Source organism: Pestalotiopsis fici (assembly GCF_000516985.1).
Source record: "Pestalotiopsis fici W106-1 unplaced genomic scaffold PFICI_Scf_2, whole genome shotgun sequence".
NCBI lineage: Eukaryota > Fungi > Ascomycota > Sordariomycetes > Amphisphaeriales > Sporocadaceae > Pestalotiopsis > Pestalotiopsis fici.
In genome coordinates, this window is record NW_006917092.1 from 1,654,609 (window position 1) to 1,679,707 (window position 25,099).

Consider the following 25,099-nt stretch of genomic DNA (forward strand, 5'->3'; position numbering starts at 1 on the left):
GGAACGCGGTTGCCATGTGTTGAATTAGAGGGGCGAAGGAGAAATAAATCCTCATGGAGAAAGGCCGCCAAAATCAAGATTCACTACTTCGATACAACACCAGTTTATCCTATGCTTCCTCGCTCTGATCCTAGCCACCACTTCTTCTCACCATGGACTCCTCGAGCAGAACCAGCATCATTCGCGATCTCGAGCGAGGAAAGCATGACCAGTATAACATAGAACGTCCTCCCATCGAAGAGTATGATTCGGACTCCATCCCTTCCATCAGTGACCTACAAAGAACTATACCTTCAACCCTCGGCTGGTGGAAGGAGGAGTATGTCTACTGTGGTGTGTGTATTGCAGCCGCAGCCGGCCTCATAGCTATCCTCTCGCGTTACGATGGTCACCTCGAGCCTCATTTCGGTAGCGACAATGGCTTGCAGCTGAGCACGATCGTCATTGCTATCATGACTGTATACCGTGTGGCACTCGGTTCTATTGTCGAGACAGCGCTCAGCCAATGTGCCTGGATCTGGGTTTCTGCTGCACGACAAGAGCGCAAAGAAAAAACTGAACCTGCGCGACTGGAAGATTTCAAAATGTTCGATGAAGCTTCCAGAGGGCTGATAGGATGTTTGAGTCTGATTTGGCGGCTAAGAGGAGCGTAAGTTGTGTAACGATTTCTTCTCGAATCACTGTTATTGACGTTTGGCTCAGGCATCTTGCCTGCGTTGGAGCAGGAATCATTATCCTGATGCAAGGCTTCGAAACATTCTCCCAGCAAATGGTCACTTTCGAAGAAACCCCAACGCCACAACTTAATGATACCAATTCCTTTGCACCTCCACCAGCAAGAAGCGAGACGTGGCATAACGTCATATTTAAGGGCGTTGGAGGAGGTGAGCACACCCAGTATTGCCCCCATTACTCATGTCATGGTTTTAAACCTGTGGTAGACCTTGACCTGGGTCTTTCGACGAAGGCTTCCTTTTACGATGGGATCATGGCCAGCAGCGTATCTGAGTTGCCAGTCTTCTGCGGCACTGCAAACTGTACTTGGCCAACCTTCCCGTCTCTTGCAGTTTGTGGCAATTGCACGAGTGTAGAACCACAAAAGGATTGTCCAGAAGATCAGCCATGTGCATTTTCACTATCTTCAGGTACCTCTGTGACGGCTCCTGGAGGCGACTCGACTGGACTCCATTTCACAGTGGCGCCGTTGATGAACACATCAGCAGCTTCAACATCGCAAGCATACATCTCAGCATTTGATGTTCTATCGGTGTCCAAAGGTCGCACAGAGATGACAGCGGAAGCTTGGCAATGTGCCATGTGGTTTTGTTTGAATAGCTACGACGCGATGGTTACGAATGGACAACAAAACACCACAACAGTCGCAACTTGGTCTCGTACCGAGTTCGCTGCGGCAACGAGTGCCCACGATGATGAGTATCACTTCATCGACATACCAGAAGAAATACAAACCAACTCGCGGACACGGTATAGCGTCCCACTCGAGTCTATCGATGTGTTGGAGAGCTTCATGGCCTCCAAAATGATTGGTAATTACTCGAACATTGACAATCACCCAGACTACAGCTCGGATTGGATCCAAGCCATGCAGAATGCAACGTCAGACATGCCAGCATTAATGGCAAGACTGACTCTCAGCATGACAAACGACATCAGAATGTCTGGCACATTGGATCCGAACAATCGTGGAAATATGTATGAGTACGCCGGCGCAGCATATACCCAAACACCATTCGTGCAAGTCAATTGGTACTGGGTCATCTATCCAGTGGTACTGATGATACTGGCATTCCTGTATCTCATTCAAACTGTCTAGAGGACGGCTCGAGATCACGTGTGTGCTTGGAAAGGAGATTCTCTGCCAATGTTGTTTGCCCACATTGACAAGGGCATCCACCAAGTTGTCGCCAACGGAATGGATGTGCCTGGTGGATTGACAGATCGAATCGGTCGGACACAAATTGAGTTGATTCGCAGACAGAATGGCCAATGGCTCTTCAAGTTACCGCAGCGAGCAGTGAGACGCAGAAGGATGTCAGCAGCAGGACCGACATTGGTGATTCAACCCTCACAGTCAGAGTCGTACTAGGTTAGTGTTGTTTAGCTTTCTCCTTTTCCTATAGGTGATTAGAATAAGGTATAAGAGAGATTGTGTGGACTATTGATGAGTCGTGGCTGGTCATGTAGAAGCTAATGGACCACCCGCCTGGCGCTGTGATTCCGCATTGTGCATAGGACCCAATCAATCTGCACAGTACCTAGTAACCTTAGTAGCTTGTAGCAGTCGGTCTGCGATTGCTTCCTTTTGTCGCGTCAATGCGACCACTGCAAAAGGACGAGCGACAGGGATCGGCCGGCTGAGCAGCCGAGGCTTGGAAATACGTGCGCACCGGTAAACCAATTCCGGCAAATGCAAAGCGTATCACTGTTATGCATGCACATCGAACCGTTGTCGGCCAGCCATATTCTCCGTTTGTTCATGCAGCAACAAGGGGTGCGATGAGATGCAATGAGATGCACTGCAACTGTCTGATGCTTCTGGCCAGTCTTCATCGTAGATGCACAGATGGTAAATCCTTCTCGTGGCCAACACACAAGAGTCTGACGCATTTTTTTCGTCGTCATGGCGGAACATTTCCGTGTGTGTCAAAGCTCTCCTGACGAGACCGTTGGCAGCTAGTGCCCATCTGGCCATGTGGCCTGCGACTCGCACACGGCGAGTCAGCCAATGGTGGCTTTTGTGATGATCATCAGGGCGCCTCAATCGTTGTTGGAAGATTACGAGCAAGCCTCGATATGTCGAAGGACTGCCTTCTGCTGACAGATGACCGGAACGCCGGAATGGCCGGTTTGCCTGCTTGTTGACAAGCAGCTTTGCTTTCATTTGTGCTCTGCAAGAAAAAGAATAACAAGATGTCTCTTCAAGTCGCCACATCATGATCGCATCACTTGAGCAAGTCGAGGCCGTGGACGGACACTACCGGGATCCCAGCGTCAGTGAACCCCCCGAGTCCCCGTACCCCGCAAAGCGTGTGGAATACATGTATCTACTATCGGTAGGTCGCTATGTTCCTGTGTGTACACGCTGTCAAACTCCACCAACCCTCTGGCAAGCCTACTCGTTAGTGTATCGTCAAATGCCAGATTGATCCCACCACCGGGCAAAGTCGGCCTCCATCCAGTCTGGGAGAAGCAATCGAGTCACCAGAATAAGGCGAGAGCCATGGCCGTTTCAGGCAAAATGGCAATTGCTCCAATGTGCGCTACTCGCCCTAGACCGAGGAACGGCGTGTGGAGCAGCCTCAGAGGCCAAGCTGCCGCAATCTCCAGACCCCAGATTGTCCCCATATTCAGACTACCCAGCTTGGGAGACAATTCCGCGATGGAGTACGGAGCAGGCGGAGCCATACCCCACAAACCCCACGGTTTTCTCCAATTGCTTTCTTGCTCGTCTTGTCTAATCCTGTCCAGATCTCACAAACAATCATCTTGTCTTTTCTGTCCCTCCCTGCTTGTGCTGCTGCTGCGTGTTGTACCTTATCGCCGTTCCTGAATCTCGCCAACACCAACCATGTCTTCCGCATCGGAACCACCACAAGCAGCAGTTGAGCCAAAGACCAAACCTGCCGGTAAAGTGCGCAAGAGAGCTCCAAAGGCATGTCTTTCGTGCCGGGCGCGGAAAGTCAGGTGTGATGTCTCCCAGAGGGGACGACCATGCATGAATTGCTATCTCGACAGCGAAACTTGTGTGGTTACCGGCCGAGCTTCAAGGTTGTAAGTTGATGCCGTCAATGATAACACACGCTCGTCTTTGACCAATCTCTAATCAAAGTCGCAGCAGGAGGTCGGAACGTCCAGGAGAAAACGTGCAAGCCTCCTATCCACCTTATGAAACAGACAACAGCAACCGCTCAAAGACCGCAGAAGACCTTGTCAGATCGAGGAATAATGGTGAGCCCGCGTCACCGCCGGCGAGCCAAGATGGTACCACACAGCCAGATGGCCACAGAGATTCGTGTGCTGGACATAACCATGATGACATGGGAGAGTCAGTCGACCAAGAGCAGTATCGAGCTCTTGTGCCTCCCGTTGCTACCAGTGGGACACCGCAAAATATGGCACAAACCCCCTTTTCCGTACCCAATGTCCACAGTAAGTCAGCTCATGATTGCTTTGCTGTCCAAGCTGACCATTCAGACCCAGCTCCAATCATCACGGCGCCCGACATGGCTTCATTCCTTGCCGCTGATGCGCCACTATGGGTAGGGGATCAACGTGTGCAGGCAAATGTAGACATCACATACTCTTACTTTCCTTTCCTTCGGATAAACAACTTGCCAAACATCATGCCGCAAGATGTCAACTACTTGGAATCTCAAGGGTGCTTCCGCATACCGACGCGCGAAATTCTCAATGAGTTTGTGCAACAATACTTCCTGCACATCCATCCGATATTGCCAATGCTCAACGAAGGCGACTTCTGGGCCATGTACGGCGACTCGGGCCACGGTGGCACAGGAGAGAAGATGTCCTTGCTCGTGTTTCAGTCGATGCTGTTTTCTTCAGTAAACTTTGTCCCCAAGGCGTGCATCAAAGCCTTGGGCTTCCCCAGTATTCGAGCTGCCAGAGCAACATTATACCGACGATGCAAATTGCTGTACGAATTCGACACCGAGACTTCAATGGTGTACATGTCACAAGCTGCGCTCTTACTCTCGCATTGGTCGCCAAACTTTACCCACGCGTTCCGCAAAGCAAATTCCATGTGGCTCGGCATTGCCATCCAGAATGCACAAAGCGCCGAAGCACACCACTACTCGGCTATGCCAACTTACTCAGCCATCGACAATCCACTAGAGAACAAGAAACAGAACGTGTTAAAACGGCTGTGGTGGTGTTGCATCATTCGTGACAGGATATTGCCGCTTGGTCTGCGACGAAGTTTGAAGATCACCCGTGCTCATTTCGACTTTGATACGCACTCTGGCCTTGGATACACGGATCTTGCAGACGAAATTGAGCGATCCAGAGTATACAGCCCAGGAACGAAGCGGTGCCTCATTGAGATCTTTGTGCAGCTAGTCGAGCTGTGCACGATACTCACCGATCTCATCACCCAGGTCTTCCCCCTAGACGACTCTCCGGGTTGGGGTAAACAAGGAGCTCCCGGCGATGATGATAAAATAAGAGAGAGCAAAACTGCTCTCAGGAGATGGTACAAGGGTGCAACGCTTAGATTCCCCATGTTTGGTGGTGATGCGGTCCCCCGGACAAAGGTAGTCGGAGGTAAAGACTGTCAACATGATTCCGTGATATTATTCACAAACTTGATGTACATGTACTACCAGTAAGTCGAATGCTGCACAGAAAACGTCAAATCATGTACTGACGATCTCGCAGTTCGGCCAGAGCAGTACTAAGTCATCATGAGTTGCTACAAACCGCCGTTACGGCTGCAACGCCAAATCTTACGGCCAGTCTGAAAGAGTTCTCCAACATTTACGAAAACCGGCATGAATTGCAAGACGCCGCGTCTGGTGTCACAGAATGCCTCAAAGAGCTGATTCAACTGCGTCTTGCACGCTGGCTTCCCATCAGCGCGTAAGTTCAATCTCGTTATCTCGGAATTTCTCTATGTACTAACAACACTGTGAATAGGGTTGCATGCACTGCTCTACCTTTGGTTCTACACATCATTGATGTCAAATTATCATCCTACAACAAGAATAACGCCCCTTTCGGATCAAATCCTCAAGAGGTGGTAAAACAACACCGCCTCAACATTTTGATCGAGGCGATGAAGACGTACCAACCACAGTATGATGGTGTCGACTATGTCAGCGAGACGATCCGACACATTGTGACCCTCGCGCAGTTGGACACGCCTGCAACGCCGTCTGCCGCCAACCACATCAATGACTGGCAGGATATATTGGCATCGCAACCAGGAAGCTATCTCCGTCTGGCCATGACCATGGATTTGAGTCTCAGCAAAGGCAGACTTCCTGAGGAGTCGGATTTCCCTGCCAGCCTGAGGGGATTGTTCACTGCAGGCTACAGCTCCATCAAGGCACTCATGGATGCAGGCAAGCCCACACAGGCACAGCTACCGCTGAGCACGGCTTTACCAGCAGAGCAGTTGTTTTCGAGCATGCTGGCCATACCTGGCACGATACAGTCACTCTCATCCGATGCTGATACGGACTCGCCACGATCCCCCATGGAGCGGAGTGCGATTGCGAGGGCGGCGGCCGGCGCTAGTAGCGAGTTTGCGCCCCATATTGGAAGAGACGAGGACATTTCGATGACCGAGCAAGGCTTTGTCGATGCCGCTCTGGGGCTGGGCGGCGGTCTCGTTAGCGAGGTTCTGAATGACTACACCATGCAGAATGACTCGCCGCAAAGCTCGAGCAGCTATACCGATGCCACGGGTAATGATGATGAGGCCAACATGACGGACTGGATCGATCAGGCTTGGGGCCATGATCTACACTCGGGCAGGACGGATACTGGGGATCAGGAAACGGCGCAGGCGTTACTGGATGCGCTTAGAGGGGGCGAAGGTACCGGAGTTCAGTGTGTATAATGTATTATGGTTGCATGGGTTTTTGCAGGTTAAAAGCGAAGCGATGAATTGAATGATCTTATAATGCAAATTGATTCCTCATGATTGAATTGCACATATTCAAACTGCCGTTGTATCTGTGTTTGTTTCTACTGTGATCATATAGGCAAATTTGCTGCATCCCTCATGTCACCGTCTCATGTGTTTAACACGAGCTTTCTCTCTGTTTTCATGACTTTTACTTTAGGTTTGGCCAAATACACGCATTCAGGGGTTTGTTCACGGCGAACTATGATTCAGCGGTACCATTCGACCAACCTAACAAACTGGCTTCATCAGGTTTTATTTCACCGTAGCATAAAGCACTGGACTAAATCGAGTTGAAAAGTAGATGATCACGCATTCAAGGTTTACTTCAATTCACAGTTTCAAGTGAGTTTCCATGTCTCTTGGGGGGGGGGGGGCTGGACCGAGCGCTGACTGACGACTTCCGCGGAACTCGCTCACACCGCCAAGGCACTCAGCCGCAGCTGACTAGCAGGCCGACGATCCCCTCAAACAGCCAATGAGCTACACAACTTCCCCCAACATTCAAGCTGCATACACTGTTTTAGTAAAGTGCCTACCGGGAAGGTCGGAGCTATTCCAGGAAATGGGCAGAGTCAAAATAGGTCAGCAGTAGTTTCTTTGACCGCCATGTCGACTGGTTTGAAAGCCATTATAGTCCTGAGACTACATACGTACCTGAGCTATACATTTGCGCTAAACTGAAAGTCTGGGGTAATACCATGCTAACAACTGACATGATCACCAACATCGGATTCCAGCCTCTTGGCCGGAAAGAAAACACCTGTCAAGAAACTTGTCGTTATGCCCACGATGTTGTTATGCCCACGAATTATGCCCTGCGTTATGGCGGCGAGTTGGGAACGGGTGCTGCTCCCGGGGCTGGGTCCTCGTCCCGAGCTGAAGAGGAACCCTGTCATAACGGTATTAGATCATCTCCAGGACGGAATGAATACATTCAGCCCAGCCAGCCCTACAGACCCCTATCTTCGTGCTCTCATTACTCTTTTGGCGTGTTTTCAACTCTTTTCGCCTACTCTAGTTTGAAACTTTTAGCACTTAGTAAGGCACCAAAAAGATCACGATCCATTCACAAAGGGAATACAAATCATGGCCCTACCTAACAGAAACAGCTCCCACGCTAAATTGGCGACTCAAGATGGTGCCACTAGCGATAATAAGCTGGACTATACAGTCAAATACACCCTAACGGACGCGGAAATCGCTGCGCTCTCGACGCGACTACTCGCGGAACGGCCACCCCAGATTCCAGATGCGCTAGTAATGTACCGGCTAGAGGGCACCGACGAGCTATCGAATCTGGGGCGCCACATTGAGCGCGAGGTCTTTGAGGAGCGCTTTGGCAACACGGACGCCGACATGCAGAGGGTGTACGGCGCCTATGAGGCGTCGAGCGTCTTCTTCCTCGTCATGGACCGGGGCCTGCACCGGCCGGCCGGCACCATGCGCAACATTCACAACTCCCCCGAAGCCGGGCTGCTGGCGCTGCGGGACGCCGGCGCCTACGCGGGCCTCACCGTAGATACCTTTATGCGGGCCTATGGGCTCGAGAGTCTCGATACCGTCTGGGATATCGGCACCCTCGCCATCCCCGCGGCCTATCGCGACCACGGCGAGCACCACATTGTCGCCATGCTGTACCGCGGCGCCCATCTCCGGGGGCGTCTCGAGGGCATGACGCACTACGTCGCCCTGGTGGACCGACACCTATACCGCACCTTCAAGATGATGGGGTTTGCCTTTTACCCCATGGCCGGGCTGGCGCCGTTTGCCTATGAAGGGTCCGACAGCGTGCAGCCCGTCTGCGGCGTCGCGCGGGACTTTTTCCCGTCCGTCGAGCGCAAGATGCACGATGCCGGCGAGGACTTGAAGCCCGTTCTCGAGTATTTTTCCAAGCGGTTCGTCCATGGCCACAATGTGGATCACCGTCTCTTGTTTTCTCATGCCATGTGGCCTGGTGGCACGTCGCCGCTGAGCCAGGCGAGCAAGCGCAAGCGTGAGGGACTGGCGCTATTGTGATTTTGAGGTGGCGAAAGAAGAATTGTAATTATATCGGTTTGCGTGGGAAATGAGCTCGATACCATTTTTTGTATTCGGGCTTGAAATTACTAGGGGTGGGCGGAGTTCTGTTTTTGCTTCAACTTTTGTATATCTGTTCCTGTGGGCATAGCACTTATGCTGACGAGGCGTTGGATTGGTTTCAAGGCGTATTCGACTGGGAGACCGGGGTAATCGTTCCATACCCAAGGCGGTCAATCCGGCCTTGACTTTGGTCAGGACAGACGACTTCAATAAAAATGACCAAGGATCCTCAAGGGGTTGGCAGGTCCCTGTGATCACAAGCTTCGCGGACTAGCTGTTGGATGGCTTAGTATCGAACTGCCGGCAATTTCCTGTTGATTACATAGCCAATATATTCATGCCTTGGGCCGTTGAGTGCATCCTGCGCCGTGGGCAGATACGAAGGCAGGTTGTCAGGGTGCTGTGTCGTCGATGCAGCCATGCTGCAGCCAGCCGAGAACAACGTTTCACGATAGAGGATCTTCGGATCTACACCAGGAAACTCCATATTGAGTATTGGGACACATGCAACCTAAGAAGGCAGAATCTTGTTATCACCCTCCAGTCAGCCCACTCACCTTTCGAATTAGGTCCTGGGCAACGTCTTATAGGCGATGACGATTGGGGTTATACTTCGCGTGATTGGTCTCTACTGACGAATATCCCGGCCGATAGGCGGTGGATCCGTACGGTAATTAACTGCCCATTGTCACACAAGAACCCCTGGTCGACAACGGCACTGCATTGATGTCCTGCAGCTGTCGTATAACGCCCCATGTACGAAAAAAAGCATACCCACATCTTTTGTTGAAGAGAAGGAGAACGCGATTCTCTTGTAGAGGCGACTTAATGTTAAATAGATTTGGCTTGCGCACTTTGAACCTGTGTGGGACAATCTGTGACTTGAAATGCATCGCATCTTAAGGGTTCACCATGTCTTTGAATATACTTGAGAATTTGTCCTCCACCTACGTCGCCGTCTTCCTCGGAATACTTGTGAGCTGGTACGTTGCGTCGGCAACCATTGCTTGGTATCGACTACGACATATCCCCGGACCATTTCTGGCAAAATTCTCGTACCATTGGCTAGCCAAGGTCGCCCGTAGTGAGAGGCAATACCAGATATACCGAGAACTATGCAAGGAGTACGGGCCGCTGGTCAGGGTCGGCCCCAATGAATTGACTACCGATGACCCCGAAGTCCTTCGAAAGATGGCGGGGGCCCGGAGCGAGTACGGTAGGGATAGCTGGTACAAGGGAGGTCGTTTCAATCCGTATCACGACACAGTCTTTACTCTCACCGACCAAGCAGCTCACAGGGAGCGCAAGACCAAGATTGTCGGCGCCTTTGTCGGTCGCGAGGCGCCGCTGATCGAGACTGGCGTCGACGAGCAGGTGCTGGCCCTGATCAAGGTGATCCGCGACAACTATCTCTGGAGCCCGGGCAAGGACCAGGATAAAATGCTGGACTTTGCCCCCCTCACGAGCTTCTTCACCATGGACGCCATATCCAAGGTGGCATTCGGCCAGGAGTTTGGGTTCCTCAAGGCTAACGATGATCTCTTTGGCTTCCTCCGCGAGGTCAGAGAAAACTGGCCCCGTTTAGCCATGGCCTTGGACGTACCCTATATCCGCAATGTGTTATTTTCGCCATCATTCTTGAGCCGCTTTGGTGCCAAGGAGACTGACGAGAAGGGGATGGGCAAATGCATGCGGTAGGCCGGAATGTCAAGCACCTGTATGAAAACATGACTTGCTGACATGCTCCCTAGCGTCGCGAAAGAACAGGTCGAGAAGCGGTTTTCTGTTGACGCCAAGGATGAACGCGATCTCTTGGTAGGCTTACAAGTCGAACCTGCGACACCGTGAAAAGCTATACTGACCCTGGTATTAGGGTTATTGGATTCGCAACGGCCTTACTAAGATGGAATGCGAGGTTGATGGGCTCTTCTTGATTATTGCGGGATCTGACACCACGGCATCCGTCATTCGTATCACCATGTTGTATCTCATGACATGCCCGCAAGTGTACCAGAAGCTCAAGGACGAAATCAAAGCAGCAATTCGAGACGGCAAGGCCTCATATCCCATATCGCAGGATCAGGCTAGGAGACTGCCATACCTTCAGGTGTGTTTTTATCGCAATGCTCTGACGAAAACTAAATACTAACAAAATTCCCAGGCTGTCGTGTACGAAGGCCTTCGACAGCGCCCAGCAGCGCCCGGTCTCTATCCCAAAGCTGTCCCGCCAGAGGGAGACTTGATCCACGGGAAATTCATACCTGGAGGCACCGCAATCGGCATGAACACTGCGTCCCTTTTTGCATCAAAGAAACATTTTGGTGTCGACGCCGACGTCTTTCGCCCTGAAAGATTCACCGAGGCAGACGAAGAAGATAGACTGGAAATGGAACGACTCGTGGAGCTTGGCTTTGGACATGGTCGCTACATGTGTGCCGGTAAACCTGTGGCGTACATGGAGCTCAACAAGGTTTTCTTCGAGGTCAGTGCTATCCAAGTTTGTCAAAAGTCATGAATACATGTTGCTGACCGCTTGTAGCTGCTGCGCGCATTTGATTTCCAGCTGATTAACCCCACGAATCCGTGGAAGTCCAGGAGTTATAGCGTATTTATCGAGGAGAACATGTGGGTAAAAGTGACGGAGAGTGAAATTGCAACGAAAGCGTGAGGGGTATCTATCAATGAAGGAATAGATAAACTGCAGTGCTAAAACATTGTTTGATTTTTTGACCTCCGAACACTCTGTTCAATGTGACAGTGGCGTGCCAAATTCGCGTAGAACTATACAGAGGACAAGAGTAAATCCCGTTTGCGAAAGTGCAATCAAAAAGAGAACCTGACATACACCATAAGCCTCCATGGAAGCCACGACATCACCCATAGGATGACCCTGGTCGACAAAGGAATCTGTGAGCCAAGTTTCTCCGTCATCGTCTCTGCAAACTTGACCTCGGTAACTCGAAACTTTCCACACCCGTGTCCGCGCACAGCGTCTGCAATGGTTTCAGGGTCATCAACGGCCCAATACATTTCGGCCATTTGCATCGTTGGGCTTGCCTTTTGCCTAGCGACCGTCCAAGATCCGGCCAGGTCACACAACACTTGTCCCCCTACTGCCTTGAACCGTTGAGTGACTCGCTGAAAAAGTCGAAGCCCATCCTCCGGACCCAAATACATGACAAGTCCTTCTGCAATGATAAGAGTAGGCCGGTCGTCTGGGATTGACTGAAGCCAGTCGTCCGATAGAACATCTGCTGGCCTCAGCTCGTAATCACCCTCTGGCACAGGTAGCTCGAGGCTCCTTCTCATTTCAACGACATCAGGAAGATCGACGTCGATCCAGCGGATGCGCTTTTCTGCAGTGTTCCAGATTGGGGCCAGTCGGAGGCTCCGGCTGTCAAGGCCGCACGCGAGATGCAAGACGGTTGCTTCGAGATGACTATCGAGGAACTCGGCTGCCCAGACGTCGAGGAGGCGCGCACGCGACACCATGACCTTTTGCATCAATTCGTTACCCATGGCGCGTTGCCAGTCGTAGTTGGCGTCGATGCGCGACAAGATTTGGGCAGAGTACTGGTCACCTAACAGGGGCTGGGGTGAAGCTGCATCTCGTGCTCTCGCTGCAAGTGTCAAGAGAGTGGTCTCTTGGACACCTTGCAGGTTCACGACGACGCCTTGAGCTGGGGATTGAGGCATCGCTGGTGAGATTTGCTCTATGCGCCAAAGTTTCTAGTCCTTATGTACGGCGCATAAGTGAAAAGGATGCAGCTTCAAATACGAAAAGAAGAGGGAAAATGTCAAACTAATGGTATTATCTCTGCAGGTGTTGTCGTGGTATTTTTCCGTCAAAAAACCAACCACCTAATGAATCGATAGAATTATATAATACTCCGTTGCTTGTATCCCATGAACCATTGATATACGGAGTACCATGTCTCGGCAATGTGTCACCGGCGTCAATGCTGTGTATAGCTCGGCGAGCCAGATTTGGACAATGCTGACATCGCTCCACAGCCACGTCCTTTGACAATCGTTAGGGGTTTGTGACAGCGCAATTCACGGTTACCACAGGCAATAATGTAAAGAAGAAGAAAAAGGGGGTTGAGCTCATGTCAGCTTGTTACAGTTCGAATTGATCCTTTGAACATTCTCACCAATCTCTGTAACAATATGATAGAAGAGTCGAGTTGAAACACCAGTGTTTAGAACGTCCAGAGACCAATAATGACTTGCCAATCAAGTGGTTTCAGAAATTTATCCTGTATTTTATCATTGCTACCGTCATCAATTACCCAGTAGTGTTGAGGTGTTGTTGCCAGCAGTGATCTCACTTTTGCGGAGAGACTCCAGAGATATCTTGCAGTAGCTTGATCAATTGATCTTGCTTCTGCTCATCCGAGGCAGCCGGCTTGCAACTTTTCTCTCGTTTCTGATACCAATACTTGCCCGACTGTCCTTCCGCGGCTCCGTTTCCTTCGGCCAACAAGACGTACGTATCAACGGCGGCATTGATATCATCCGGGGCCCCGGAACCACCCATTTTGGTCGGTACCCAACCCGGGTCCATTGAATTGCAAGCGACGGCGGGACCAAACTTTTTCGAGAACCAAAAGGCGAGCATGATATTATGGAGCTTGCTATCGCTGTATCTGCACTGCTCAATGTTGCTCAAAGAAGCATCTCCGCCTTGATGCATTGAGCTGCAAAGTATTAGTACTTGTATTCCGACGGAACGCAACAAGTAGCTGTTGTATTGACTAACCTGCTGAGAAACACATATCTTTTTGGTGGCGGGTCAACGAGACAAGTGAGTAGATATGGGGACAAGGTATTTATGTTGAAAAGAGCACCCCGACTGCCACCGTGCATAATTGCGGCATTATGGATAATGGCATCGAAGGGGCCCTTTTCGTTCAAGTGCTCAGCCAGCGATTTGGTCTCTGCAGGGGAAGACAGGTCTCCGATGAGGCAGTCGGTCGCTTGCGGACATGCTCGGCGCGCGTCCTCGGCCCTCTTGGCGTTGCGCGCGTGTAGGTATACCTGGTGCCCGCGGCTCGCCAGGGCCTGCGCAGACAGCAGACCGAGCCCGTCCGCTGAACCTGTGATGAAAATCTTGGACATTTTTGCCGTACAAATTCCGTGCTTGGTGATACGTCTGGTCACGCAGAGATTAGCATGCAATCCATTCTCACGATATTATATCGATTTCGGAGTTAAGGTGGAGTTTTAAGTCCGAAATGGATGCGTCGGATTGACGTCACTGCAAGAGTACAGCAAAGGCTTGAAAGACATGGAGTCAATACTCTTTTTCGGCGATTCTACTGTGTAAATCTGTTTCAGTACAGTCTTGCCATCTGGAGTCAACAACGAGATTGCTCAGCATCATGGTCCTCATGTCCACACTTTTCTGGGGGCCAAACGACCCCTGCAGTTTCGCTCACTCCGGGCGGTTTGGGTATCGCATCGGGGGCTCGCTTAGAGGATGTCGGGAATCTTCTTTTGACAGCAATCACTAATCACCCCCTGCGGAGCTCTCGAGACACAAATGCAATTGCGAGTTCCTTGAAAATGACAATCTCGCCAAAACACTTGTCATGAGTAGAAAGTTGATCCAAGCGTCACAATTTTGCTGTCGCGATGCTGCATCCGATTGCGACAAACAGTCATACGCGAACCCACCAAAGGGATCAACATTGGCGCCAAACATCTCCAAATCACAGACAAGCTAACACAGGCGTTTTTGGCTTTCGCTACGATGCTTCTCAGCCTAGATCCCCGCCTCCATGATGTGACATATAATCCTTGTAATGTAGGGACTATATGCGGGGAAACGTAGTCTGTGAATACATTGGACCTCGGCCAGCATTCTCTATGCCGGGGTCCTGCATTTGTTGGGTGGCGCAACATTGACTTTTGCTTTTCTTTACGAAGACAATTGTGAAGTCAAAGAGTCACCCGAAACCTCAAGTTCCTTTGAAAGCTAATATCAAGTTGCAAAAACAAATATGGCTTGTAAGTGCAACTACACCAGAATGTTCTCTACACGAACCCTTCCCGGAGATGTCTAATAGATCATGCAGTGCCCGTGGCAGGAGCCGTGGCAGGCGCTGCTGCAATTGCTTCTTATCTGGATGCCAAGTATCACATCCGCCATGATGTTCGCCTGGGTAGAAACGTCGGCGCGATGGATAGGGTCATCAAGTTCGTTGGCGAGAAGGCCGCCAACGAAAAGATGACCGTTTACAGCTATTTCGAGGACCGTGTGGGCACGCCCGAGGGCGACTATACATTCCTCATCTTTGAGGGCAAGGAGTGGACTTACACTGAATTCTTCAACGCCGTTCAGCCAATCGGTAACTGGCTCTTGAAAGATCTCGGCGTCAAGAAGGGTGAGATGGTCGCGCTTGATGGACCAAACTCGCCAGAGTGGCTCATGCTCTGGCTCGCAGTGGAAGGAATCGGAGCAACGTCTGCCTTTATCAACCATAACTTGACAGCTACATCTCTGAAACATTCTGTTGAACTCGGGAAACCGAGATTTCTTCTCGCGGATGCAACCATCACCAATCTCGTTTCTCCAATTGAGGCGGGCCTGGAGGCTTCTGGAATTAAAACTCTTTACTACTCACCAGAGTTTCTTCAGTCTTTCAAAGACACCGAGAATCTTCCCAAAGAGCTGCGTCAAAAGATTAGTCCACTTGCAGTCTCATGCCTAATCTACACGTCGGGCACTACCGGACTGCCCAAAGGAACAATAATGGATCGCGCCAGGGAGATCCGACTCACGTCGCAGAGCCCAGAACACGTCATGCCTCTGAAGCCGGGCGATAGAATGTATACATGCCTGCCCATGTTTCACGGCGCTGGTCATGGTCTCTGCGTTCTTCCCTGTATAGGTGCGGGTGCTACCGTCGTCCTTTCGCGCAAATTCTCCCACCGGACCTTTTGGCCAGAAGTCCACAGTTCACAGGCGAATATCATTCAATATGTTGGAGAGCTGTGTCGATACCTGGTCAATGCTCCTCCGACACCTTTGGATAAGGGCCACAATGTGACAATAGCGTGGGGCAATGGCATGAGACCCGACGTGTGGGAGACGTTCCGGGAAAGGTTCGGGATCGAATGCATCAATGAGCTTTATGCCGGGACTGATTCCATGGGCTTCTCCAACATCCAAAATAGAGGAGACTTTTCTCGCAGCACCATTGGCGTGCGAGGAAAGCTGTGGCACTGGTGGAATGGATACAGGGAGAAGAGAGTGCTGGTTGATCCCGACACGCAAGAGATTCTGCGCGGCAAGGACGGATTGGCAATCGAGGCCAAGGCAGGAGAGGCGGGCGAAATGATTCATCAGCTTGATGCCCAGAACCCCGACGCTGGTTCTCCGACATACTTTGGCAACCATGGTGCTTCAGTAAAGCGCCGAGTGGCCGACGTATTCCAAAAGGGCGATCTATGGTTTCGGTCTGGTGACCTGATGCGCCTCGACGTGGATGGCAGACTCTACTTTGTGGATCGCCTTGGTGACACTTACCGGTGGAAGTCAGAAAACGTTTCGACAAATGAAGTCAGTGACGTCGTTGGAGAGTTCCCCCAGGTGGCCGAGACTAATGTCTATGGCGTCCTGGTGCCCAACACAGACGGCCGAGCTGGCTGCGCAGCCGTGGTGGTGCGTGAAGGACTGGAGCAGCTTGACTTTGCGGCTTTGGCCGAACACTGTTTGGCGCGACTACCGCGGTACGCTGTGCCAGTTTTCTTGAGGGTTTGTCGAGAGCTTGAGTACACTGGTACCATGAAGCTACAAAAGGGTCGCCTGAGATCAGAAGGTGTCGATCTGGACGTGATAGAAAAGGCTGCCCAGGATAAGAAGGAGGCCATTGACTCAATGTATTGGTTATCCCCCAACGGAAGGGAGTACGTGCCATTTCGGAGGAAAGATCTTCAGCAACTCCGAGGTGGCTCCGTTAGGTTATAGCCTTTTGCAAGACTGCTTGGCCTTACAGAGATACATAAAGGAGAATCTACAATTTCACCTTGATGGAAGAATTAAGCTCAAATCGCACTGGTCAAAGGGGTATGATTTGATTGTCGCTGCCGCCACTGCCCTAGCTCGATACCCTGCATACAACACCTTAATTCACGGAGTTGGAAAATTAAACGTAGAAAATTGATTTTTGTTCCCATTTCTGTTTCTTAGGCTCGACTTGAAGCAGCCGAAAAAGTCAGTACGGCACCATCATACACGATGGCTCTCAGAGACACAATCCGTTTCGGACTTGATACTACGGGCATAAATGTTTGAACTCAACCGAACGGAAGCCGATGCTGTCTGCAAGTAGGGTAGTGCTTGTGCATGGCCGCCGCATAAGGGCCGTCTATATAAAGTGACTGTTTGTACTCACAAGCCCCTCGCAAATATCCGATGTCCTCTTCCACAACCGTTTCCCTCTCGGTCATTAACAAAATGACGGTCCAATACACGACCGATATGGCCGATCCACGAACTACACTGCTCTTCAAAGCCACTCAAGACTCTACGGGACACCAGAACAGGCGATCGATTGACTTCTCGGATTCAGATCTCTATTCTTCTGACGCGGAACTTGATGATTGGGACCAGTGCGAAATCAAGGACGATTCCGAGGACGAATGGATCGATGTGAGCGATGCTCGAGACTTTGCGCAGCTTTACAAGAAGAAAGAGGACCTAAAAGCCGGCGAAAAACGCCAGAAGACAAACAAAGGTGCCAAATTGGACGAATCGTGGGAATTGGTCCCTGTTCCTGGCAACGATCGAGGAACAGATAAGGGCACCAGCCGCAAAACCGGTCCGGGCGATGAGGACCAAAGGCTCCATTTGTTGCTTCAGGCCATGACCCTAGAGGACAAGAAATATTGGGACCTGGAACCACCTCCCCGGGTCTTTGCGCCACACAAATTATCACCGGACTTGGATTACACCCCCGAGATGCCGGCCCCCGGTGAAGCCTCGACGAGATCCACTCTCGCCGATCCGCCATCCGAAGCTCCCCAAAGGCGACGAACCATGTTGTTGAAACCGAGACTCCGCTCCCGTCCTAGTATTCCCGCAGCGCAACTTTTGCGCATGGAGGCGGCGTCTAGGGAAGTCCACAAGTGGGGAGATTTTCTAGAGGCAGACAAACGCAGCAAACTCGAAGACTCGTCGTCGTCGCTGTACACACATGCACCTTCACCTTGACTCGGGTTCTCCTCTATCTCCCTCTGGCTTGACTTGCATCGAGCATTCACGAGCTTGCTTTTCCTCCCTTTGATTTTGATCCCTTCAACTTTTGTTCTTTAATCTTGTTGTTATTGTTCTTGTCCTGCGGCGGCATGGCAGCATAGTCCGTTTTGGTACCATGTTGGACACACTAAACTGCACGGCTCGTATAACAGCGGCTAGCGGATGCCCCTTGCTGTGGTCGTTTCTTTGCCACCATCCCCGCCAATTCGCCATTCCCGCCAACTTGCATCATCATCATCATGCACTCGGTCGGATATCACCCCTGATGCTCCGAAGTGCCGAGTTCATCTAGCTGTGGACCTCTTAGGCCCCGGCACGGAACCCATTGATAAGCTTTCATATACCCACTTGTTTTGCTGCAAACTAATTCTATTGATTGTTCATTTGATATTCCAATCCTGTCTTGTCTTGCGTTGCAATTGATCATGCGTGTTTTGAATCGTCTTTCGGCGGGCTTGTTCTTAGCGGCCATGGCCAACTCTTACACCACAGAACACTACTCCTATGGGCCCAACGTTTTGCAGAGTTACGATGTTCACATCCCCAAAGGCAATGGAAAGAGTCAAGATATTCACTCTGGGAAGACTTGGCTGGTCTACATCCACGGCGGATATTTTCGCGATTTGACCGTAAACTCGACGTCAGTCCAGCCGGCCATTGATATTCTGGAGGCCCGCAACACAACAAACCTCACCAACACCATTGACCAGGTGGCGGGCATTACATCGCTCAACTACAGGCTCTCCGCCTTCCCCGGTGTGCAAGACCCGGCGACGACACCCCCAAACGAGATTCAGAACGTCAGCTGGCCCGATCACCTCAACGACGTTGTCGCGGGGCTGCGAGACCTCAACCGGCACCATCGCATCGACGGCAATTATGTAATTTCTGGCCACTCGGTGGGCGCACAGATGGCGTTCCTCGCAGCGATCCAGACTCTAAACGACACGACCATCCCCAAGCCCGTCGCTGTGCTGGGCGTCAGCGGCATCTATGATTTTCCCCAAATCTTGCGCACAAATCCCGAGTACACCAATCTCACCCTCAATGCCATCAAGGACCCGGCACTGCTGGGTTCTGCAAGTCCCGCAGAGTACCCCTCATCGCTGTATGCCCAATTGAAACTGCGCGCCGTCGTGTTGGCGCACAGTCACGATGATGGGCTCGTGCCCTGGGATCAGGTTGATACCATGTATGCCGTCATCAAGGACGTGGCAGAAAAGGAGGCCGAAATCGTGACGCTCCAGGGTGCGCACAATACCATCTGGGGAGGTGTTCAACTAGCCAAAGCATTTGCCGGCGCTCTCGCACTGCTTGGTAATAAACCCGGTGGAGATGCAGCCTGCTAAAATAAATAGCTGACAAGCTTCCGAATGTGGAAACTTAGATAGTGTAATCAGGACGTTGGTCGCATAATGCGAGATATTACTCTCGACCGAACGGTGGAGTGCCAGGTGCATTTATCTTAATGATTGGTGTCTTTGTTTTGAAGTGCGGCGGTTATTACAGCCGCAGATAATTGGCATTATGGACACACATCTGCATTCAAATTAGTAAGTACCTTGAAGGCAGATCGTCGAGCTTGCTGACGACCAGTTAGCGGCTGATGCCCTGCAAGTCAAATCCCGCAGCGCCCTTTGCTTGACGCTTGGCACCGCGCCCTGTTGGACGAAAATTCCAAATCTGTCAATTCCAAACAGACAACTCCGCGGTCGAGAGTCACCACCGGGATCTGCAATATACTCATCCATTTTAATGATTTGCACGCATACCTAGTGGTCTCAACGACTATTTAAGATGCGTAATGCCCAATTTTTACAATGCATAGTCTGTTGAGCAGCCACTAGCACTATAATTCAACATCTCCACACAGCCCACACCTATAACCCAATTCCATACTTCAAGATGCCTACAACAACTCGTGTCGGTACCGAATCCGCAGCCAACAAGGCTCTCGGCGGTGTCCCCACGGTTCATTATTTTGACTTCATGTCCCGTGGCCGAGGCCAAACCGTTCGCCTATTCTGCGAAGATGCCGGGATCGCCTACGACAATCTGGTACGTTTGCTTCAAGACTCTGTACAATTGTATCATTTACGCACTGCATGTATGCTGACACGCCTTTTTGTCACTTAGTTGTACTCGATGGAAGAGTATCCGCAGTTCAAGGAGCAGTTGATCAAGAAACTGAACCCGACTGGAAACATTCCCGTGGTGGAGCTCAATGGCAAGATTCTCGTGCAGAGTTATGCCATTCTGCGCTACTTTGCTCGTCTGCTCGACGCCTATGACGGCAAGACGCCCGAGGACAAGTACTTTGTAGATGTCATTACCGACATTGTCACCGACTGTAAGTTTGAAAACCTCACTGCAATCACCTAGTGGCCATATCTCTTCTTCCTGAGTCTTGTTACTGACATTAAATCAACAGGGCGTACCTTGTTCGTCACGGCTTTCCTTTCACAGAACAAGGAGGACTGGCCCAAGCACCAGCAGGGAGACCGCAACCACTACCTTGCAGCCATTGAGCGGCATCTCCAGGAGAATGCCTCTGCACAAACTGGGTCGTATATTCTTGGCAATGATTTCACGTACGGCGATATCCTATTGTATCAAATCCTCCACGATGAGGGTCTTGTCCAAGACGGTCGCAAGGAGCTTCAGGGCTATCCCCGGATCAACAAGTTTGTGGAGGCTACAGAGGCCAGGCCAAATATCAAGGCTTTTCTCCAGAGTGATCGTTACAGAGGCTGAGCTACGGCCTTGGTGGTACAAGTTGAGCAGTCTCAGAGTTAGTAGTCAGAAATACGAAGATAAAAAAGAAAATGAGTAAAGATAGAGATGTTTTTCTTGATAATTAAACCACGATCACAGCTCAAGCTCAGGTCAATCAATGATCCCTTCGAAATACGGAATTTTAGAAAAGCAGTAATAATTATTTATAAACTTCCCATACTTTATTCTCGTATATCGACCATCCGCAATATTGACCTTCCTACATATATGTCACAGTCCAGCAGCAATCACATTCTGTTGTCATGACCAAGTAAATGGGAGGATATGAATTGTGAGATCTATTTCGAGAAGAACTATATGTTACATGAGAGATTTGCTTTAGCAACAAATCCTGACACTCGAGTCAGAAAATTCCTTTGAACGAAAGAGAGGTGGGAAAATCTTACCTGAATACAAAAACTGATGTTTGAAATACGGACGCCACCAAAGAAAGCAAAGTAGCCACACCATGCCGAACAGCGACTATTAGGGCACAGATCAGCAAGGAACTAACATTCTCTGTGCGAGTACAAGATGAAAAAGGCATATCTTACCCAGAAATAAAAGAATATCATTTCTCGTTTCACCAAAATGTGAAACTCCAAGTCTAGATTTAACTCATTAGATTGCTCAAACAAAAAAGGTCCAAAACCTATTTTGGGGATTAGAAATATGAAAGAATCTTCCAATTCGTGGAAATAGGGTCAAAAGCCTTCACGTACGCAAACCACTCAAATCTGCAGACCTAAGCCTCTGCCGGGGCTTCCATGGTAAAGAGTCATCAAGGACTGATCCATGGTGAATTGACTGTCCTCGATTCCCGGGCCAAAGTTTTGAAAGTCAAAGGCTAGCTCGGTATCAAACTCGAGTGCCGGTGGCTCCAAATCGAGATCGACTGGCGATTCGGCTTGCGTGGTGAGTGCTGGCAACTCGGTTGGAGGTGAGCTTCCGTTCTTGTCGAGAAACTCTTGCTGGGAAGGGGTAGACGTGTTATGTTAGCATTTGTTGCAATGGAGTGAACAGTTGTATTTGTTCGAGTGGTTTGAATAGATATGTTTCAACAAGAAAAAGAAGAGAGGAAAAGAAAAGACTGAAGCCATAAAATAGACAGTCGAAATAAGAAGTTTATTTGTGGATCCGACGAAAGAGGACAAAACAAAACAAATATAGAACACAAATCTCGAATACTCACAATTGTAAGTTCAACTCGTTCTTTAACCATGAGAAGAAAGCTGGCTTTGAGGTCGGTTTCGACTTGCTCGAACCGATCTTCCAAGTCCCTTTGCACGCCAGCCACCAGTGCATTCTCCATCTGCTTGAGGCCCAGTGAATAGTCTTTTGAAGAAGAGGTGGTGGTATCCTTCAATTCGTAGTCTAAAAGTCATCTTAAAACTTGAACGACAGAGACGGCAATCTTGATATTTTTCAAAAAACGTACAACAAGATGGTATGGTGGAAGCTTTGGGAAACACGATTCGGTAGATTTCTTCCCACCGCTCAATGTCTGTCTTTTGTCCACTGGGCTTTCTGCGCAGTCGAATGTATTGCGCTTCGTTGATGCCATCAGAGAAGTTGTTTGTGCAGATCTTGCAGGGAACTTCTGCTCTCTGATGCTCCTCGAGCATTTCTCTGGTTGCAAAGGAGGAATAACAACGAATACATTGGTAGTCGGGCTGCTTGTGAGCGCGGTACAAATGTTCTCTACGTATGCCTGATCAGATGGCCAGAACTTGGAGACAGTATGACTTATTCACTACATTTACTTACTTGACTCTGGAAATACTCGAGAATCCGGGACCGCTGCAAGCCTGACGGCGGGTGAATCTGGATGGGTCTTTCTTGAAGAAGGGGCATGCAAACTTTAGATTAGCAGAAGATTTGACATGCTTGGTCTTGGGAGCTTTCTGCTGATCGCTTTGACTCAAACTGTCCCGTTCAGAGTCGTGCTTTCGCTTGTTGCATGATCCATCTGGAGCGTCCACCCACGACGCATGGCATGGACTCTTGATATTTGTCTTGCTGTGGCACTCTCCTTCCACTGTATCGGTATGGCATCTTGACGAGTCGAGCCAGCCATTGAAACAATCCATGACTGTCTGAACTGCCTTGGCTCTTCTTTGAGCGTCTTCAATATCAGAGACGCCGAATGAGGCCGTTTTGGTGCTGCTCGAAATGTCGTCGAAATCGCTTCCATTCATTTCCAAATCCTCTTTGCCTATCCTAGATGTTGTCTTCTCATTGGGAATGATGGTTATTCGATGGAGTCGATCGTGAGGCTCAAATTGACTGTTCTTGGTGAGCCATGTAATTGCAAATCATTTTTCAATCCTGGACCAGTTGTGGACTCACGATGCCGAAAGTAATGCCAAATCCGCTATGTGGTGGTCTGCTAGTTGCGCACACTGTGCACAGACATTGAGGCTTCGATATGGATGACTAGACTGTTGATCTCGAGGCCTGTTTTGGTGGTTCAAAAGTGGAAAAACATGGAGGCCAAAAGTACCATGTTGCATATAGGGCAGAGATTTGAGGCCCTTTCCAACGAGACGGCAGAGATGTGAGGCCCATTACGAAAGGGAGGGGCCGAGGGCATAAGGCAGACTGCATATGGTTACAGCCCGTAAGGCAGAATGTTCGGAAGCATCGCAGAGCGATGCTTATAGCAGAATTCTACTAATCCCTTTCCGTACTGGGACATTTTTCAACAACTTTGCCCCGCACTGAACCAGTAACGTGGTAATTATAATTTCTACCGTACCAAGGGGCTTGGGGGCCAAGCGGTCTGGAAAAATACCACCTAGGTAGAATTCGTGCACATTTCTATTCAACTAAAATCGCTGTGAAGGAAAAAGCGGGAAAACGGATGTTCAAAACATTGAGACTCAGTGGGCTTGATTCTAGTACCAATTCCATGAATTCGTGCATCTGAGGTACATGATGATGCTTGATGTGTATTACAGATTACGTCGTCTATACCTAGGTGGGTACAGCAGTACCTGTTTGGGCGGTATACTTCGTAGTGGGGGAGGGGCAGCAGGTAGAGACACAATACTTTGTAAAACTGGTCATCAATTGGTAACTCGACTACTCAAGAGCCTCTGCCATTTCTTTGTCCGTGTAATCTTGCCCAACCCTCAATGCTTCAAAATCAATCATTTCAAAGGTATAGTCATGCGTACTCTCAAAACCATGCCCAGGAGAACAATCTGTCTCTGGAAAACAAAATTGTTCACCTATACCAGTATTATCTTTCATGTCGCCCGCTGAAGAAGTACCCACAAGGCTCTCAGAACTCAGGGATAGCTGTCCTAGTTCGGTTTGAGGGGGGGTAACAATGGATGGCGGCAAAGACGAAGGACTACCGCCGACAATGTCGATGAAAAGAAGACAATTTTGCAGGAAGAGGCGTATTTCTTGATGAGACGCCCCCATGCCCGCGCCAATCAGCTTGAGAATAAGCGAATCTGGCGGGTTCCGGGCGTGGTCTCGCAACCGTTCCACTGAGACCATGTAGGCAGGTTTGATAGCTTCATCGCCTGGGAAAATAATATTGTAGATCTTCTCCCATTTCTCCTGAATGTTTGGGTTTCGTGGAAGGCTGGCGATCAAGTCGAATTGTTCGTTGGTTACTCGCTCGCTGTCGCGGTCCGCCGCCACGGCTTGCGGAGGGCCTGGAGAGGCGGTGGCCTCCGGGTCAGTGACGGCATCGTCGCTTAGCTCGACCGGCCCGTGGGCTCTCTTTAGGTGCTCGCTTGGGCCACAAGTTAGAGAGAGCGTAACACTATATAATGCGGATCTCTGGTCTGATCGACTTACACAACACGTGCATTTGTCTCAAATCCAGTTCCCTGGCAGGAAGAATTGTAGCCTCTAAACTTATCGGGAAATTTGGCATGGAATGGGCAGCGTAGCCGGTATTGACGGCGGCGGGAAGGAGAAGGGGCAGTACGCCGGGCCCGGGCTTTTCTGGCTGAGGGCCTGCGAGGGTTGCTCGCTCTGGGCTTCCTGCCAGAGCTCATTGGGGCTTGCAAAGCAATAGATATGATCTTGTTTTACAAATAATGAATCACAAGGGGCATTGATTTCCAGGACAATAGGATTTTGAAAAGTTCATAAGGAAATCGAGTGTCTTAGGTTGAATCTACTGTCAGGGCGGCTGTGCAGTGCCTAGGCGTAGTTGGGATGGTGCGCTGGACGCCTTACGTCGCAGTGCGATGCAATGTGCTATGAGCATCGCAACATGACGCTCAGTTCAATTCAGCATCACGGTGAGATGCTAGGACGATTTTCTAAGTCACTGAGCGATG

At 50.2% G+C, this 25,099-nt stretch overlaps 12 protein-coding genes across 12 annotated transcripts; 8 read left to right on the plus strand and 4 right to left on the minus strand.

Moving 5' to 3' along the window:
- Nucleotides 1–152: 152 nt before the first annotated feature.
- Nucleotides 153–1,834, plus strand: PFICI_02706 (uncharacterized protein; the record flags this gene model as incomplete). Its single annotated transcript, XM_007831287.1, has 3 exons — nt 153–649; nt 703–884; nt 942–1,834. 3 exons carry the CDS (start codon nt 153–155, stop codon nt 1,832–1,834), a joined length of 1,572 nt encoding a protein of 523 aa, XP_007829478.1.
- Nucleotides 1,835–3,589: 1,755 nt separating this feature from the next.
- PFICI_02707 (uncharacterized protein) lies at nt 3,590–6,604 on the plus strand (the record flags this gene model as incomplete). Its single annotated transcript, XM_007831288.1, has 5 exons — nt 3,590–3,792; nt 3,857–4,170; nt 4,222–5,365; nt 5,419–5,619; nt 5,677–6,604. The coding sequence occupies 5 exons, from the start codon at nt 3,590–3,592 to the stop codon at nt 6,602–6,604; spliced, it is 2,790 nt and encodes a 929-aa protein (XP_007829479.1).
- A 1,155-nt stretch (nt 6,605–7,759) lies between these two features.
- Nucleotides 7,760–8,689, plus strand: PFICI_02708 (uncharacterized protein; the record flags this gene model as incomplete). The annotated part of the gene is made up of 1 exon (XM_007831289.1): nt 7,760–8,689. The coding sequence occupies one exon, from the start codon at nt 7,760–7,762 to the stop codon at nt 8,687–8,689; it is 930 nt and encodes a 309-aa protein (XP_007829480.1).
- A 975-nt stretch (nt 8,690–9,664) lies between these two features.
- PFICI_02709 (uncharacterized protein) lies at nt 9,665–11,420 on the plus strand (the record flags this gene model as incomplete). The annotated part of the gene is made up of 5 exons (XM_007831290.1): nt 9,665–10,446; nt 10,504–10,567; nt 10,626–10,859; nt 10,914–11,234; nt 11,292–11,420. 5 exons carry the CDS (start codon nt 9,665–9,667, stop codon nt 11,418–11,420), a joined length of 1,530 nt encoding a protein of 509 aa, XP_007829481.1.
- A 155-nt stretch (nt 11,421–11,575) lies between these two features.
- Nucleotides 11,576–12,448, minus strand: PFICI_02710 (uncharacterized protein; the record flags this gene model as incomplete). The annotated part of the gene is made up of 1 exon (XM_007831291.1): nt 11,576–12,448. The coding sequence occupies one exon, from the start codon at nt 12,446–12,448 to the stop codon at nt 11,576–11,578; it is 873 nt and encodes a 290-aa protein (XP_007829482.1).
- Nucleotides 12,449–13,079: 631 nt separating this feature from the next.
- PFICI_02711 (uncharacterized protein) lies at nt 13,080–13,873 on the minus strand (the record flags this gene model as incomplete). The annotated part of the gene is made up of 2 exons (XM_007831292.1): nt 13,080–13,452; nt 13,515–13,873. 2 exons carry the CDS (start codon nt 13,871–13,873, stop codon nt 13,080–13,082), a joined length of 732 nt encoding a protein of 243 aa, XP_007829483.1.
- Nucleotides 13,874–14,757: 884 nt separating this feature from the next.
- Nucleotides 14,758–16,727, plus strand: PFICI_02712 (uncharacterized protein; the record flags this gene model as incomplete). The annotated part of the gene is made up of 2 exons (XM_007831293.1): nt 14,758–14,764; nt 14,833–16,727. The coding sequence occupies 2 exons, from the start codon at nt 14,758–14,760 to the stop codon at nt 16,725–16,727; spliced, it is 1,902 nt and encodes a 633-aa protein (XP_007829484.1).
- A 489-nt stretch (nt 16,728–17,216) lies between these two features.
- Nucleotides 17,217–17,972, plus strand: PFICI_02713 (uncharacterized protein; the record flags this gene model as incomplete). The annotated part of the gene is made up of 1 exon (XM_007831294.1): nt 17,217–17,972. The coding sequence occupies one exon, from the start codon at nt 17,217–17,219 to the stop codon at nt 17,970–17,972; it is 756 nt and encodes a 251-aa protein (XP_007829485.1).
- A 515-nt stretch (nt 17,973–18,487) lies between these two features.
- PFICI_02714 (uncharacterized protein) lies at nt 18,488–19,366 on the plus strand (the record flags this gene model as incomplete). Its single annotated transcript, XM_007831295.1, has 1 exon — nt 18,488–19,366. One exon carries the CDS (start codon nt 18,488–18,490, stop codon nt 19,364–19,366), a length of 879 nt encoding a protein of 292 aa, XP_007829486.1.
- A 556-nt stretch (nt 19,367–19,922) lies between these two features.
- On the plus strand, nt 19,923–20,771 carry PFICI_02715 (uncharacterized protein; the record flags this gene model as incomplete). Its single annotated transcript, XM_007831296.1, has 3 exons — nt 19,923–20,075; nt 20,154–20,367; nt 20,449–20,771. The coding sequence occupies 3 exons, from the start codon at nt 19,923–19,925 to the stop codon at nt 20,769–20,771; spliced, it is 690 nt and encodes a 229-aa protein (XP_007829487.1).
- A 752-nt stretch (nt 20,772–21,523) lies between these two features.
- PFICI_02716 (uncharacterized protein) lies at nt 21,524–22,990 on the minus strand (the record flags this gene model as incomplete). Its single annotated transcript, XM_007831297.1, has 4 exons — nt 21,524–21,763; nt 21,985–22,166; nt 22,231–22,421; nt 22,560–22,990. 4 exons carry the CDS (start codon nt 22,988–22,990, stop codon nt 21,524–21,526), a joined length of 1,044 nt encoding a protein of 347 aa, XP_007829488.1.
- Nucleotides 22,991–23,876: 886 nt separating this feature from the next.
- Nucleotides 23,877–24,811, minus strand: PFICI_02717 (uncharacterized protein; the record flags this gene model as incomplete). The annotated part of the gene is made up of 2 exons (XM_007831298.1): nt 23,877–24,543; nt 24,609–24,811. 2 exons carry the CDS (start codon nt 24,809–24,811, stop codon nt 23,877–23,879), a joined length of 870 nt encoding a protein of 289 aa, XP_007829489.1.
- Nucleotides 24,812–25,099: the final 288 nt, after the last annotated feature.